Source organism: Coturnix japonica, unplaced genomic scaffold (genome assembly GCF_054131305.1).
Source record: "Coturnix japonica strain WE unplaced genomic scaffold, WE-NBRP24 Scf039, whole genome shotgun sequence".
Taxonomy (NCBI): domain Eukaryota; kingdom Metazoa; phylum Chordata; class Aves; order Galliformes; family Phasianidae; genus Coturnix; species Coturnix japonica.
Genome location: NW_028188942.1, coordinates 2,905,333 through 2,921,988, shown reverse-complemented (window position 1 = coordinate 2,921,988; position 16,656 = coordinate 2,905,333). Strand labels below are relative to the sequence as shown.

Genomic DNA, 16,656 nt, shown 5'->3' with positions numbered 1-16,656 from the left:
GACTGTGTTGCTAAATATCCTAATGGAAATCTCTTTTATTTGTATTTCTTTCTACTTTCCCCTGTTAAGGATTTCATGGCTGCTCTCAGGTCACCGTGGAGCCTTTTGTACTCCAGGCTGAACAGCCCCAGCTCTTTCAGCCTGTCCTCATAGGAGAGGTGTTCCAGCCCTTGAATCAGTTCTATGGCATGTATCAGTGACCTGTCCATGCTCCAACAGGTCCATGTCTCTCCTGTACTGAGGACTCTGCATCTGGATGCAGTACTCCAGATGAGGCCTCATCAGCACAGAGTAGAGGGGCAGGATCGCCTCCTTTGCCCTGCTGGCCGTGCTTCTTTTGATGCAGCCCAGGATATGGTTAACTTTCTGTGCTGTGAGAGCACACTGCTGGCTCATGTTCAGCTTCCCACCAACAGGAACCCCAGGTATTTTTCGCCAGGACTTTGCTCAATCCTTTCAGGCATTTCCCTTCCACTGAAAGCTTGATCCAGGATCTTGCCTTGTTCATGTGCACGGTGCTTTCTCACTTCATTGTGTGCACGGTGATTTCCCAAATAAGTCCAGATTTGCAGCATTTCCTTTCCAAAAAGAATTGAAGGTGGGGAATAAAGTGGGGAGGAGAGAGATAGATTCCAGCTGTATCTGCTGATCCATCTTTGCCTCATAGCAGGAAATAATCAAACACCTGTCTTAGTTCCTGGTGCTGTTCAAAGAGGAGCTCCTCATGAAAGATGAATTTCTTCCTCAAGTTCTATTGATCACAGTACCGGTCTGTTTATCAGTGTTCTGTTTTGGACCCCTCACTATAAGAAAGATATTGAGGCCCTAAATCTTGTCCAGTGAAAGGCAACAAAGCAGTGAAGGATCTGGAGCAAAATTAAGCTGGGCAGTTCTTTTTTCTTTTTTTGAGAACCAAAGCAATAATATTTTTATTTTATTTCTTTATTTATTGCTTACATCCCACTGAATGCAGCAAGAATATTCAGAAATATAAGTGTGAGGTGCCACTTCTCTCTTGCTGGTGCAAAAGCAGATCAAACCTCTGCACATCAGGAGCAAAAAGAGACAGATTTTGCAGAGCACTCCATAGCTGGGACTGCAGGACGGCTCAGCCTGCTGTGCATAGCAAAGTTTCTCTTGTGTCCCTTGTCTCACTGCAGCTTTAAGGAATTCCCGAGGGGAGCTGCCTTAATAGCAAGTTGTACCACTTTTAAAGCTACATTTGTATCGCTCACACAGCAAGAGCTCTTGTCACATGGAAGCCATCGAATGAAAACACTGACGTGGCAAGAGAATAAGGCGAGATAATGAGAAATTAAGAGCATGAAAAGTAAATGCTCTAGAAAAGCTGACACTTCATAACACTTCAAGTGAACACTTGCCTGAATTTCAAAGTCGACCGATAAAAAATTATTTGCTTTTCTTATGTAACAGAAATAGATAAAGAATTCTGTTTGGATAGGAAAAGATTCCACTAGGCTGCAATTTACGTATGGATGCTCAATATTTAAGGAAATTGATTCTTTTACTTTGTAAAAGTGCTGTGCGTCACAGGGCAACCATGGGTCCTGTGATCCATCCTGCCCAGCCCCACAGCACGGGGCTCAGCTGTGACCCAGGAGCAGCCACCATCCTGTCCATGGCAGGGTGACCCTGCGCATGCCATCGTGCCCTCCACCAGGCCATGGAAACTGCATTTTCTTCTTCCCCCCCCCATCCCCAGAATGATAAAAGACAGACTCCATCAAGTCAATAGAGATGCTCCTGTTTCAAGGTGTGCAGAAATTCCCACCCTGCAGTGGTTTCAACAAGGACTGGTGACACGAAACAAACGGGGCTGCAGAAAGCAGAAAGAAATTGGTCTGTGCTTTATGGGGCACATCCTGGAGCTCCTCTGAGATCCGAGTTCAGCACCAATGGGATCATGCAGAGAAATCCTTAAGTCCGAGTTCAAAAGTCGTTTCTTCAGTGACCAAAGGGAAGTGAGAGCGCATAAGGAGAGAATACCACTCCCAGGGCTCAACGCAGCCATTCCCCTGCAGCATTTGAAGCACGGACTCAGATGTGAATGATCCAAATCCTTTATTACAAGTTCTCACATCCATTATAAACCTTCACAAGTTTTTTTTTTTCTAACATATCCAATCAGAGCCGTGAGTCCCTTCTTCTCCTTCCAGAGGTGTCCTTGGTTCTCAGGCTGTTGATCTGGCTCCACAGCTGCTGCTCTGAACAGCTTTTCTTGTATTCCCACATTCCCCCATGAGCCCAGCGCGGGGCAGGGCAGGATGGAGCAGGGGATGCTCCAAGGGACCACAGGAGAGGTAGAAGAAAGCTCCAGTGTGAGACCAGGGCCTCGTCGGCCCCCTGAGCAGAGAAACATGAGCAGGGCAGCTGGAGAGGCTGCGTCCTCATTGACACTCCTGGGCTGAGCCTTCAGCCTTCTGAAGGGCTCCAGCCATGCACCATCGTTCTCTGTAGGATTGTCCTTCAGGTGTGCAGCCGTGGGGGAGTCGTGCAGGATCAGGGTCCAACCCGTCCACACTCCGCTCCTGGCACAACCATCTCCATCCTCACCCATCTGCAGCCCTTCCCCACCCCACTGCAGAGCAAAGTGGGTACCCAGGGAAGAGCAGAGGGTCAGCAGACGTTGCAGTTGGGATTCAGAGATCTCTGCAGGGAAGCTCAGGGTGAGCCAGGTCAGATGCGCAGCTCCGGCTGCTGCACAAACAAAAGAGAGTGGATTTCAGAGTCTTGCTGCCAAAATGCTCCCCAAGAACAGCAGGGGATGCCCAGCGCCAGGGAAGAGGGGACCCTGCATGGGGATATCCCAGAGAGCGGGCAGGGGACAGACTAAGACAGCAAGGTGAGAGGAAGGCACTGAGGGACCAGAAAGCTGCAAGATCCCCTCTGCCCTCTTCGCCCTCCAGGCTCCTGGCCCCACTCAGTGCAAACCCACCCAGGCCCAGGGATGACAAGTCAACACAGGGCACTCTCACCTCCTGCAGGATCTGGGGAGCACCAAGCCCGAGGCTCACCTGGAGGCAGTGAAGATGTGCTTGGAGTTGGTGCAGATGGCGTTGATGGGGCTGCCCTTTGATCTCCCCAACTGGGCCGAAGTTATCCATGTTCCAGACTTTGATCACGCCTCCTTGGTACGCACTCAACAACATGGGGCAGCCAGGGATGAAGGCCAGGGTACAGACCCAATCTTTGTGTGCTCTTGGGATTTGCTGTAGGTACATGGCAGAGCAGAGATCACAATCAGCCTCATGCACTCAGCTGCAGGGCTGCAGATCATCCACTGCTGCCCCAGAGTCAATCCAAATCACCAAGCTGGACGCAAGACTTGGGGCCTGAATCCTCTTCTCAGAGAGTAACATAGCAACTGATGCTCCAAGCCTATGTCCCAAGGGGAAGTGGCAGTTCTGGGTGCCCTTCAGTACACACCCATAGGCACACAGAGCCACTTGGCACACACACTGCCAGATCCCCAGGCTGCCTTTCCAGGATAGCAGGACCTAGACCAGGTCCCTCAGCCTTCCTCCTTCCACACTTCCACATACCCTCGATCACAATTCCACATACCCTCTATTACACTTCCACATACCCCCTCAGTTACACTTTCTTATACCATCAGAACAGTTTGTCCCATTCAAACACCTTTAATACCATATAACGTTCCCTTAGCAATCCGTATTGTTCAGTTATAAACAAAAAGTTACTTTCTCTTTAACCCTTTTTCCTTTGTACATGATTCCACTATTTATACCCTCAATTAATGATTCATACTGCATGTGATGTTATGATGTGGAATATGGACAGCAACAGCACAAAACCATGACACAGTGTTACCGACCCAACAGGCTCCGACCTTAGAGCCGCTCAGGGCTTTGCTAGCAGATCTCAGCAAGGAGGCTCCCACCTCCGTCTTCGGCACTCCATGGGAAGATTGTCGGGGTCACTGAGCTGCAGCAATACAACAGGGCTGGCAAAAATGTTCTTGGTTGGTGTGAGAGAACCTGAGCTGGGGCTCATCCAAGGAGATTCAGCGATCACAGCTTCTAGTCCTGCACTTCACACATAGCTCCAGGCAACAGCAAATTAACTGTCCCTAAACACTGCAAAAAGAGGATGGATCCAATTGGATGGCCCCTGAGATAGACAAAACTCAACACCCAACACAAAACACAGTCCTCTCACCTGCTGGTCAGCAAACAACAGAGCACAACACACACCAGCATCCAGGACTCGTGCAAAAAAAGAAGAAAAAGAAATTGCTAGATGGTGTTTCTCAGAAACACAGAAGCACAAGCCAACTGGAAGATAGCTGCAATTATTCTTGAAAACAATGTCCTTTGTTATCTTGATGTGGCCAGTGTTGAGCGAAGCAAACAAAGTCAACCCAATTTTCTTACATTCAGATTAATCTGCAAGGCACAAAGTAATAAAGGTATGATTTTTATTAATAAACTGAGTGTTAGCAGCTGTCAGAAGAATGAATGTGTCACACACAGAGGTAAACTCCCACAGCAAAACTAGATGTAACATTTCCTATCTGTGTTTCATCCTCACAGGAAAAGCCTTTCTTCGCAAGATCTCCTGGAAGAGAGATGGTAAGAGACATGAAAACTGAAGGATCCGAGCACAGCTCTCCAGTAGCTCCCTCTGTACGCAGATGGTCGCAGAGACAAAAGGTCAAGTCCACTTTTGGAGGGAGCTTGGTGATGTTTACCACTAACGTTACACCACCTTCAGGTAAGTCTGCTCGCTTTCACATCCTTACAAAAGTGCATGAAATGGATCAGCATCCGCTTCTTTGGTTGACTGTTGCTTTTACTCTGAGGTCAAGTGATACAGGCTTTGCTGGTGATCTTCTCTACTCTGTTGCTGTGGGTTTTTAAAATTACTATTTTTCCGCTTCAAAACATGCAACTTTGGCACTGTTTTCCCATTTCCAACAATGCAGTGAAATCCCGGTCTCATTTGGATGACAATAAGATGAACCACACTGCATTCTGAAGAGTACAAAACATGCTTGCTCTCTCCTTGGTTCTTGTGCACGGGGACACTAACACCAATTCAGTTCAAAGGAGAAATTTCCTCCAGTGACTCTTGTCCCCATGTCTTCCTTCATCTTCCATTATTTTGTTGTTGTGTTGCTGTTATTAGTAGTATTAGAAACAGTATTGTTGTTAATGAAGAGTCTAATGTCATCAAAGAAAGTTTGCAGAATCCTTTCTAATCCGGTTTTGAATTGCAAACTCAAAAGCAAAGATCTTGAATTCTGGATTCCTGGCTCTCCAAGACATAGGCAAAGAAAATGTGTTTCTTTGTCTTTTTCCACATGACACTTATGTCCAGGCACACAGCACTATAAGCAAGCAGGAGCTTTGCTGCCCAGCATTCCGGCTTTGCAAAAGCTAGAATAAACCACAACTTTTCTGCTTGCTTGTTTAAGTTCCAAGAACTCATATGAGGAGTTACAATTTAGTCAGTGTAATTATGATCAGTTCTGCATCTGTGTGCATACGTGCTGCTCTCTAGTGGTCATATTCTCCAGATCTTCCTTCCAAAGGCTTTCAATTGTGCTTTTCAATTTAATTAATCGCTAACTACAGACCCAGTTCTAACCAGCTTGGTTCCTGTTCTTTCTTCCAAGATGTCTGTGCTCCAAGGCTCCCGCTGTTGTTCAGGGGGTCTGTCTTGCGTGACAGGAACACATGTCCCAGCAACGTTGCTGTACAGGTGTCCTAGCAACGTTAATGAACAAGAATTATCCCTCAGAAGGCTATGCAGGACCAGCGGAAAAGTGCTGGGAGCCTTCTCCATGCTGGTGCCGCCTTCTGCCTTTGGTGTCTCAGCTTCTGGATGGTCTCAGATGCCATAGAACAGACTGTCAGATGGGGGTCATCTTCCAAAGGCTGAAGGGCTGCAACAGAAGGAAACAGAGCAGAGATGGGACCCCCAGTCTACAGAGAGCCACCAGCTTCCACTCTGGGCCTTGCCAGCCCCACTCCTTGCTTTTCCTGGCCAGGAGGAGCACGGGAGACTGACGGGTCAGTGGAAGACACTGCTCAGGACTGCCATGAATGCTCCTCTGCCCCTGCAGCATTTCCTTGCAGCAGGGCAAAGCACAGCTGCATGCTGCCCAGCTCTGCCCCCAGCCCCAACACACACAGCACTGCCCTCACTCACCACTGCAGAGTTCATTCAGCATCTCCTCACTCTGCTCCCTGGCGTGCTTCCCAATCAGCCCTAGGGAAAGAGCTCTGTCAGACACCCACTCCCCAACATGCTGCCAGAAGCTCAGACCCCAACCCCGCCAGCCCAGCTGCTTCCCCTTCCATGCTGCAGGCAGGGACGGCACCTGAGGGGGGACCTGAGCAAGGCACCCACTGTGGCTACCGGCATGGGCAGGCTGTACCTGGGGGCTTCAGGGCTGTGCCTTCCTGCCAGGGCAGGGCCCAAAGAGGGACGCAGGGGTTGGGCTCACCAATGAATCTGACAGCCTCGCATCGCAAGGAGGCCTGAGAATCCTCCAGGTATGGCAGGCTCTGCTGCAGGTACCCTTCCACTCCCTTTCTGTCCTGCTGCAGCTGAAGAAGAGAACAAGAGCATGGGGCTTGCAGAGCAGCCACAGCTGCTGCTGCAACCCCTCCTCCAGCATCCCCTTTCCCCCAGCAAAAAGGTGGGGGCTGTGAGATTGTCCTCACCAAACACTTCATGATCCCCACTGTGTTCTTCTGCTGGGTCTGCTGCTTGAGCTCCTTCCACTTCAGGAACTTTGCACAGGACACAAGGGCTTCCCCAGATGCCTGCAGAACAACAGATGCAGGGACATGGCACCACACACACAGACACACATCCCAGTGTCTGAATGCTTGCTGAACTTGCTCTCAAGTGCACATCACAGCTGAACTGTCAGCACACCACTGCCTGCACACTGCTCAGCTCTGAAATTCGTACCTGTGCTACGCTCAGGGTCTCGTCACTCATGTGAAAGAGCAGAGGGTGCAGGGCCCTGCGCACGATCTTCTTCATGCTTCCCTTCTGAGACCACAGCACAGCATCCATCACATCCATGAAGAGGCGGATGGAACTTTCTCGCACTTCAGATGATGCCTGAGGGAGAACAGGAGGACCTCAGACCTCAGCAGCACACTCTCACTGCCCATGGTGAGCATGAGTGTAGGCTGAGCCCCAGCACAGGGGCCTGACATCACCAAGAACAACCAAGCTGCACTAGCAGGGACACGGCCAGCAGTGCTACAGAGCCCACAGGACATGTCATTCCTGAGAGCCCAGAGAAGGAAAGAAAGGAGAAGACGCTCCTGTCAAGCACCCACCCACAGAGCTCAGCCTCCCACAACAGACTTACGTGATTAAAAAGAGGCAGGATCTTCTCAGCCAGCTCCAGAGCAAACGGACTGGCATGCCTCTTCCCCAGATGGTGCATTGCATTCCTGAAGATATTCAGCACCTTCACAGTAATGGCTGTGTTGGCAAACAGCAGGTTCTCCATGACGCCTGGAAGCAGGGCCCGGATTTCAATTGCCTGTACAAAACACACAATTTCCTTTCCATCAGGAGGACAGATGCCAAGGCACAGTGTTGCCCATTGCCCCAGAGCCAGGCTGTCAACATGAGGCCTTTGTTTGACAAGGTCCTGCTCACCGTCTCAGGTCTATCAGACAGCAGCACGAGACGTCTGAGCACCAGCCAGAGCACTGGCAGGCTTTCCACATTCAGAAGCTTCTGGAGCAGTGCTGGCTTACACAGCTCCTTCACCAGCTCTTCAGTGGGAGGCATCGCCTGAAACCAACACAGCAGTGAGAGGCAGGCAGAGGCAGCAGGACATCCTGCACCCTGCAGCTCCTGGCTGCTCTGGCAGCTCAAGGCAGGGCACTAGGGAGACACAGCCCAGCCTGAGCTACCAGTGCTCTGTAGGAGAGCACGGTGCATTGTCCAGTAACTCACAGTCAAGCGAAGGAGGCCCAACTCCTCTGTGCTGATGCTCAATATCTCACACAGCTGTTGGTCCTGTAGAACACTGCTGAGCTCATCCCAGATCCGCTTGGATGCTTCCAGCAGGGTCAGCACACTCTTCAGTATGTCCAGGGTAGTGCTATAAACAGAGAGCAATGCTGCGTCAGCAGGGCTGCCTTAGCCACAGCACCATGGCTCAGGCAGGAGCCTGATGGGGGGCTCTGGGCTGCCATGGTTGGTATTGGCTGCTGCAGCCCTGAGCTGCCCACCAGCACTGGAAAGCACAGTGGGATGGAGGGCCTGCTCCTTGGGATGTCCTGCAGCTTTCCTTGGCTCTGGCAGCCAGACCATTTCTGAGCCCTGCTCTTCACATGGAACAAATGTGTGGGGCTGTCTGGGCTGATACCTGTCATTCTGTGGGAGGTCGGTCAACACACTCCTCAGCACATCCCTGGGAAACTGGACGGTCAGCATATCCAGCACTGAGAGCAGGATCTGCTGAACTGATGTGCTCTGGATCTTCAGGTTGGCGTGGATGAATCCCAGAATCTCTGGCACCTGTTGTGAGAACACAGGGAGACTGCTGCTGCCACTGGACTGCAGCCATTTGCCTCCCAGGCTGTGTTATTACTGCCCTTCCCACAGCTCATTGCTGCCTTCAAATGGCTTCAGTTCCCAAGAGCTGTGGCGGGCAGGGTTGCCTCACTCTGCTTACATCCATCAGCCAGGTGCCAGGGTTTCTCCGAAGCACATCCAGCATAGTCTCAGCCCACTTCTTCTCATCAAAACCATAGTCCCCAATGATCTTCTCCAGGGTTACAAGGGCAATGTCTGTCCTCTGAGAAGGGGCAAGGTTTTTTCCAAGGGGCTGCAGTAAGAAGGAAAAAAGGAGGGAAGGCATGTTAAACAGAATGAGAGAATAGCATCTGGAGCAGGATGAGCACAGGCAAAAGGAAGGATAAAGACCCTCCCTTCATGTCAAAAGCATTCTGAGGGTTCACACCTGAGCCGCAGCTTTTCTCACAGGTACACAATTTTCATGTCTCCTTACCTGCTGCCAGAAACTGCTGGTCATGAAGCCACTAAGCTTCCAGATGCGCCCCAAAGCCCTCTCACACACAGCCTGTGTCTTGGAGATGCTGAAAGGCAGCAGCACCTGTGAGGAGAGGAGCTGCTGGTTAGCCTGGGAGCTGCTGATGCCCACTGCAGGTCTGCTGAGCTCCTAGCTGGAATCACAGCATCCATCCAGGCTTCCCCTGAGCTTAAGCCAAGCCCATCATGGGGCTACTGCCGCCAGGGTCCCTTGCTGGCTCCAACTACTGCCAGTGCCATTTCCATGGAGTGGGATAAACTACTGGAAGGGAGCTGTGGGGGCAGAACTTCACAATAGACAGACCTCCAAGATTCCCTGCAGCCGACTCTTGACACTGGCAATGGGACAGACATCTAGCACAATCTGCAGCATGTCGTCCATAGCTTCCAGGGTCTGTAAAGAGAACAGTGGGTTGTGGAAGTCTTTCAGGGTTCCCTTTCATACCCAGTAGACTGCTGTGAACACCTCTGGCTGCCAAGGAAGGATACCCACAGATCTGTGCACAGGGGCACCCTGCAAGGCTGCTGCACTCAGAGCAGGCTACAACACAGGGTGTTTGCCAAGCCCAAGGCAAGAGTGAGAGGGGTGAGGGCAAGCAAGGCTGCTACCTTGTCCCACAAACATCTTGATAGATCTCTGGACACAAGTAATGCAAGCGGCAGCCCAGAGGCATGGGGTCAACAGTAGACTGCCCAGTACATACCTGGTTGTAGAGGGAAATGTTCAAGGCCCTGGCTGGAGGAAGATAGAAGACGATGCTGCAGCACACCTTGAAGAGATGGAGTATTTCTTCCTCTGTAACTGCATTAACTGTGCTGCAATTAGAGAGACACTGATGCTAGGAGCGGTGCCTGGGTGCTGAGGCAGGGCTGGAACAGGTCCTCCCCTGGGCAAGGCTCCCTGAGAGGGATGGGGAGCCCTGCCAGGAGGTGCCTCCTCCCCTACGGGGCTGCTCTGGGTCAGAGGACAGTCCTGATGTCACCAGCTTTGGGGCGAGGGCCAAGACTTAGTGGGGAGCTGCATCAGGGCCACCAGGATGGTGCCTGGGGGATGTGCTGGCAAAAGCAGGGGCTGGGCAGGTACCTCAAGGCAGCAATGGTGTTCATGCAGCAGTATCTCAGGCCGGTGCTCAGCTGCTCCATGGGCTCCTCACGCAACAGAACCTGCAAAGCACAATCAGGATGGCACCTGGCAGCTGCCAGCACCCAGCAACAGCAAACCTGCCACCGGCCGCTAGGGCCTGAGTCGCCCCAGTGGCCCTTGACAAACACTGGCACACTGGTGCTGCTGTCCACCTCCACTGCTGAGCTCTCAGCAGCACCTGGAGTCCCATCTGGGGCACTTGGGTGTCTGTGCATCATTTCCCTGCCTCCCTCTCCCCCTGTCCTGTCCTTCTCACAGGGTGCAGCTACCTGGGTGCCATGTCCCCTCACCTCAATCTTCTTGCACTGATTTTTCAGCAAGCAGAAGATATCATGGCTCAGTGTGAGGCTCGTCTGTCCAGCCATGCTGCACAGTATACAAATGGAATTGAGGAACTGCAGCTTCTGCACCAGATCCTGGCAAGCACACAGAGACCGAGGAGTGTGAGTGGGGACAGCCATGGCCAGGGGGACCAGGCGTTGCGGGGTGTGGAGCAGCACAGGACAGCTGCAGGACAGCAGCAGCTCTGCCCGGCCATCAGCCCTCCTGCAGCCTGAAGGCAGAGCCAGAGGGACCGTCTGGAGATGCAGGTATAGCCACGATGGAGATGGCTGCTCTTACCATTTCCATGCTGATGGTGTTGGCTTGGATGAAGTCCACTGCCTCCTGTTCCACATCAGACAGAGGCAGCAATTCAGCATCTGAGCAAGGAGAGAGAGCAGTGCTATAGAGGGGCCAAAGGCAGGCGGGAGCAGAAGGAGCTCTGCCCTCTCCGGCCCTGGGCTCGCTCCCCTGGCACAGTCTGCCCGTGACAAGGGTTCCTGGTGTGGAGCAGGGGGCACTTGCTGCCCCAGCCCTGCCCACCCCGCTTTAGAACCTCACTCACCAGCATGCAGAGGCATCACCTCCGTAACTTGGTAGGGCTCCGCTGGAGATCTTCTGTCCTGGGGAGCCCCACTCTCCTCCCCGGCCATGCACGCGACACCCATCACAGCAGCTGTGACGTGCTGGAACAGAACGGAAACACATTTCTGTTTTCTGTATTCACACAGCACAGTATGGGTACAATTCGTCAGAACTACCCTCGCATACCCTGCGGCAAAACCATGTGCGGGGACAAAACATGGCACGTACCTGGCAGTGAGATCACTTCAAGCTATCTGCAGCAGTTCCTTGTCGCTTTGCTCAGATGGAATGAGAGCAAAAGCTGCACCGAGGCAGTGGGCGGAGGGTGAGGAGAGGAGAGAGAAAGAGCAGGTCAGTGAGCAGGGCTAAGACATCCATGGAATAACACACACAGCACAACCGTCCCATCCACTTGCTGCAAGACATGCTGAGTCTCAGGCTACGTGATGCCTGTCCACCCAGCAACTTTACAATGCTTCCACTACTGAGCAAAGACAATGGAAGAAGCACGGGACAGGTGCCAACTTTACTGATACCCCCTTTGGAACGTGTGTACCAGGGGAAAATTACATCTGATGGTCAAGAGTAAGCAATACGGTGCTGTGAGCTCCGACAGCCAGCAGTTCTCAACACCTCACTGCCCACCCATCCATCCCACGCCAGCTCAACTTACCTACAAGCTGCTGCACACGACGGTGTGAAGAAAAAGGCAATAAAGGCACTAACTAAAGGCACTAACTAAAGGCACTAACTAAAGGCACTAACTAAAGGCACTAACTAAAGGCACTAACTAACAACACTAACTAACAACACAACACTAACTAACAACACTAACAACACTAACTAACAACACTAACAACACTAACTAACAACACTAACTAACAACACTAACTAACAACACTAACTAACAACACTAACAACACTAACTAACAGCACTAACGGCACTAAAGGCACAAGACCAACAAGACAACCAACCACTCCGACCACTAGCTCACCCACAAAGGAACACAGAACGCACCGCTCCTCCCCTCATTCCAGCCGCTTATGACATCACCAACGGCCAACAGCCTGGTCCAACATGACCCCCCACAAGGCGGGGAGCCAAGACCACGTGGTCACATCTGATTCCAACACGGCACCACAACATTCCAGGACTCAGTGTGGGCTTGGAATTCTATCCTGGTGTGGCAGCGCAATGGGAGGTGTTAGGGCACAGCTGAAGAGCTGACAGACAACGGACGTTTCCAAAGGAGGGTGCCAGATTAACTCTCAGCATTCTCTTGCGGGGCTCTTAGGAATGCTTCAAACCCATTTTCACTGCCTAGCTCATTTCTAGAAAGTCCAGTTGAGAAATGCTCACTTTGTCTGGGGAACGCCTCAATGCATCATGAATGAAAAATAAAATAAAATGGGCACGCGACCCTATGAAACTTACCTCTCTGCTCTTGTTGTCAGCCAGACACCTCAGATGAGCATGACGTGTCCCTGCTCCTGAATGAAGATTCACCCAAGTCTGTGTTCCTCTCTGCTCCATCTCTGGGTCTAAAAGAAACACAGACAGAGATGATTACAAGATCCTTTGTGCAGACGAAAGACACGGGTGCACACGAATTCTGATTAGCAAGAAATACTACAGTCCCAATGGACTGCTGTGGTAGTACTTGAATCCTCATTTGGGGCTGGAGCTCAACAGGTCACACATCAGAAATAACACAAAGTGCATCTGGAAGACGTGTCTCAAAGCCCAGAAAATCCAACACGGGAGGGGGCTGGACAGTGGACCACAAGTGTCCATTTCCATTGCAGCTCCCTGTAGAGAACAGCACCAATCAGCAGGTGTGAGTCAATTCATTCACAAGCTGCACAATGATTCTGTTCTTTAAATGATAAAAATAACACACAAATCCTGACCAAAAAGTTGGGAGTTAATAACGACCAAAGAGGTTCCTGTTCCTACGCCTCATCCTCTCACCCCACCTCCTGGGTGATGCCCACAGGCTTCAAGTCAGCTCTCAAATCCATTGAACTCCAGTCACAGAACTCCATCAAAAAGGATGTCACACATGTGACACTTACATACATTTTGCATCAGAAACAGTGACGCCAGCAGGAGCAGAGAGGTGACTGTCCCCCTGTACTCAGCACTGGTGAGGCCACAACTCGAATTCTCTGTCCAGTTTGTGGCCCCTCACTGCAAAAAAGACACTGAGGCATTGGAACGTGTTCAAAGAAGGGCAACAAAGCTGGTGAGGGGTCTGGAGCACAATGGGGCCATATGAGGAGAGGCTGCAGGAGATGGGAATGTCCAGCCTGGAGAAGAGATGGCTCAGAAGAGGGGAGACCTCATTGCTCTCTATAACTTCCTGAAGGGAGGTTGCAGTGAGCTGGGGGTCGACCTCTTCTCTCGTGTCATTACTGATAGAACTAGAGGGAATGGTTTCAAGCTGCGGCAGGGGAGGTTCAGGCTGGACATTAGGAAATATTACTTCTCAGAAAGGGTGGCCAGGCACTGGAATGGACTGCCCAGGGAGGTGGTGGAGTCACCCACCCTGGGGGTGTTCAAGGAACGTCTGCAGAAATCCCTGCTGAAATCCTGACCTCTGCCACAGGTGGCTGAGTGACACAAAAGCTGGGTCCTTGGTTCCCGGCCTTACCTTCACATGCTGTTCATCTTGCTCTGCAGCTCCTGTTCTGAATAGTCTTCTTATATTCCCATGTGATGTACCCTGAAATACATCATTTAGTGAGTCTGAACAAAACATAAAACATTAATTGGAACTGTGAAGAAATGTTTTTTGCACTTTACTTGGAGGATGTTACATGCTATACCTTCTTTTCTCAATTTTAACACATGATATTTTATAAAAAGAAACATAGCAAGTCAGCTTTTCAGTGTTTTCACCAAGTGTTGATGAAACTTGGTGAAATACAACTTTAGAAAAAGGTAATTTGAAAATTTAAATATTCTTTTCAGAATCTCTGCTGTTAGTTACCGTTCCAATGTTCTGATTTGATGATGATTCTCTCAGAGCTGTTTTGTCACTCCCCCCCTCAAATGCACTTCAAGTGCTTTAGGAGCATCACTGGAATTTTGAATAAACTCGATATATTTTAGCAAAGCTGCTACAGATGCATGACTGAAGTACTTTGGAAAAATATAATCTTGATTGAATGCTGAACAGTGTTATTTAATTATAATCCAGGTAATTAAATTAATTAAACCAAGGAAATCACCTCCCAGTCAGTCAGCTCCCACCAGGGAAATCGCTTCCCTGCCAAGCAGATGCAACCAACACAAGCTGCTACATCACTCTAGGGCCCCACTGAGTCTTCCCAAGGGGTCTCCAAAGGCTTCCCTGTTGACTTCTGGGAACCTGAGAACACTCACATGGAAGCCAGTTCCCCCTAATGTGCCCCAGAGGTTTCTCAGGGCCCCGCAATTAGCTCTACAGACATCCAGACATGCCCCAGAGCAAGTATGTGTGCTGTAGGGAGCCCAAGAGACATTCCAGAGTATCCTAGTACTCCTCAGTGAGCTCAAGGGTTCTTCACCTGTCTCTAAATATGCCATACTGGACTTTGTTTTCTCTTCTGGAGCCTTCCTTAGTTCTCAGCTTTGCTTTCTCATGCCATTTATCATTCAGTTTAGAGATTATTTTAACTAAAATATTTTAATCCACCATATTTTCTGAAAACTAAGAATTGATCCCGCTCAAGGAAACAGAAGAGAAAAACATCACCCACAAGCTGCAGATATTTACCTCGACTTCTCTACATGCCATCCCCAGTGTGCTTTTCAACTCACCTTGCACAGTGACCCTGGCTTTTGTTTCAGAGTCCTCTGTCTCACAGGTGTACTCCCCGCTGTCCTTGGTAGTAGAGTCATGGATGATCAGAATGGCCCCAGTTCCCTCCTGCTGCAAGTCGTACTTCTGGCTTTTTCTGATTGCTTTGCCATCCTTGTACCACCTGATGCTCACATCAGGTTTCGACAGCTCACAGCTCAGCCCTACTGCTGCTGTCTTATCCTCCAGCTGTTTTGTTACCTCAGTAGGTTTTTCTGAAAGAAAACATGCTTTTTGAGTAACATACACTTAGGGTAGGATGCCTCTCTCAAAATACACGCATCTACATGCTGGACATAAGTTAGAGAGGCACTTGCAACAGAGGCCATCCTACAGCCAGCAGTAATCTGTAAAGTACAGACAATAGAATTCCAGGCACCATTAATTCTCTCTTAAATCTACCCCATTGAGGATGATGAACCATGTCTGAAAACTGCCTCTTCCTTCTCTCCACTGATCACACTGGGAGCCTCAGATGATGCTCTCAGATGCACATGTTCTAGATAGGAATTTGCTGTACAGCTAGATGATGTGAAGGCCATCCCTTCAGCTTATACTTAGAGGATATTTGCTCCCACAGTTGCCTCAACAGATCATTCCTGATTTACTGGTAATGGAACAAGCTGTAGTGAGATGCTCATTGCCAACACTACCCCAGTGCTTTGGGTAGTTCTCACATTTGTGTCAAATGGTTCCTCCTTTTACTTATTTTTAAGAGAAATTCTCAGTGCTTCAAGGTTCAAGTAGAAGGTTGCTATTCACTTTAACCATATTATCAGTTAGCTCTCACGACAGTCTTATCAGGAGACAGTTGAAGGACTCAGACCCCAGAATCTCTCCCATCTCATTACCTTTCACAGACATAAGACATTAATTGGAACTGTGAAGAAATGTTTTTTGCACTTTACTTGGAGGATGTTACATGCTATACCTTCTTTTCTCAATTGTAACACATGATTTTTTATAAAAAGAAACATAGCAAGTCAGCTTTTCAGTGTGCACATTGATGAAACTTGGTGAAATACAACTTCAGAAAAAGGTAATTTGAAAATTTGAATATTCTTTTCAGAATCTCTGCTATTAGTTACCGTTCCCATGTTCTGATTTGATGATGATTCTCTCAGAGCTGTTTTGTCACTCCCCACCTCAAATGCACTTCAAGTGCTTTAGGAGCATCACTGGAATTTTGAATAAACTCGATATATTTTAGCAAAGCTGCTACAGATGCATGACTGAAGTACTTTGGAAAAATATAATCTTGATTGAACGCTGAACAGTGTTATTTAATTATAATCCAGGTAATTAAATTAATTAAACCAAGGAAATCACCTCCCAGTCAGTCAGCTCCCACCAGGGAAATCGCTTCCCTGCCAAGCAGATGCAACCAACACAAGCTGCTACATCACTCTAGGGCCCCACTGAGTCTTCCCAAGGGGTCTCCAAAGGCTTCCCTGTTGACTTCTGGGAACCTGAGAACACTCACATGGAAGCCAGTTCCCCCTAATGTGCCCCAGAGGTTTCTCAGGGCCCCGCAATTAGCTCTACAGACATCCAGACATGCCCCAGAGCAAGTATGTGTGCTGTAGGGAGCCCAAGAGACATTCCAGAGCACCCTAGTACTCCTCAGTGTGCTCAAGGGTTCTTCACCTGTCTCTAAATATGCCCTACTGGACTTCGTTGGTT

General features: G+C 49.8%; 1 protein-coding gene across 1 annotated transcript; it reads right to left on the bottom strand.

Annotated features, from left to right (window-relative positions):
- Window positions 1-4,445: 4,445 nt before the first annotated feature.
- Window positions 4,446-13,051, bottom strand: LOC146753241 (uncharacterized). The gene is made up of 20 exons (XM_085530872.1): window positions 12,790-13,051; window positions 12,564-12,670; window positions 11,357-11,429; window positions 11,109-11,229; window positions 10,844-10,923; window positions 10,513-10,638; window positions 10,163-10,242; window positions 9,783-9,894; window positions 9,383-9,472; window positions 9,038-9,142; window positions 8,702-8,854; window positions 8,393-8,544; window positions 7,978-8,125; window positions 7,675-7,812; window positions 7,379-7,555; window positions 6,967-7,122; window positions 6,714-6,815; window positions 6,494-6,596; window positions 6,196-6,255; window positions 4,446-5,929 (listed from the first exon to the last, which is right to left on the bottom strand). Exons 4-20 carry the CDS (start codon window positions 11,209-11,211, stop codon window positions 5,781-5,783), a joined length of 2,034 nt encoding a protein of 677 aa, XP_085386998.1. The 5' UTR covers window positions 11,212-11,229; window positions 11,357-11,429; window positions 12,564-12,670; window positions 12,790-13,051; the 3' UTR covers window positions 4,446-5,780.
- Between the last annotated feature and the right edge of the window lie 3,605 nt (window positions 13,052-16,656).

Bases quoted from the DNA above. Each gene is read 5' to 3' on its own strand.
- LOC146753241 (XM_085530872.1), bottom strand. From the start codon at position 11,211: ATGGGTGTCGCGTGCATGGCCGGGGAGGAGAGTGGGGCTCCCCAGGAC. The intron at 10,924-11,108 runs GTGAGTGAGGTT...CTCCTTGCTCAG, and splicing joins GGTGATGCCTCTGCATGCTG to ATGCTGAATTGCTGCCTCTG. The intron at 7,556-7,674 runs GTGAGCAGGACC...TGTTTTGTACAG, and splicing joins TGTCTGATAGACCTGAGACG to GCAATTGAAATCCGGGCCCT.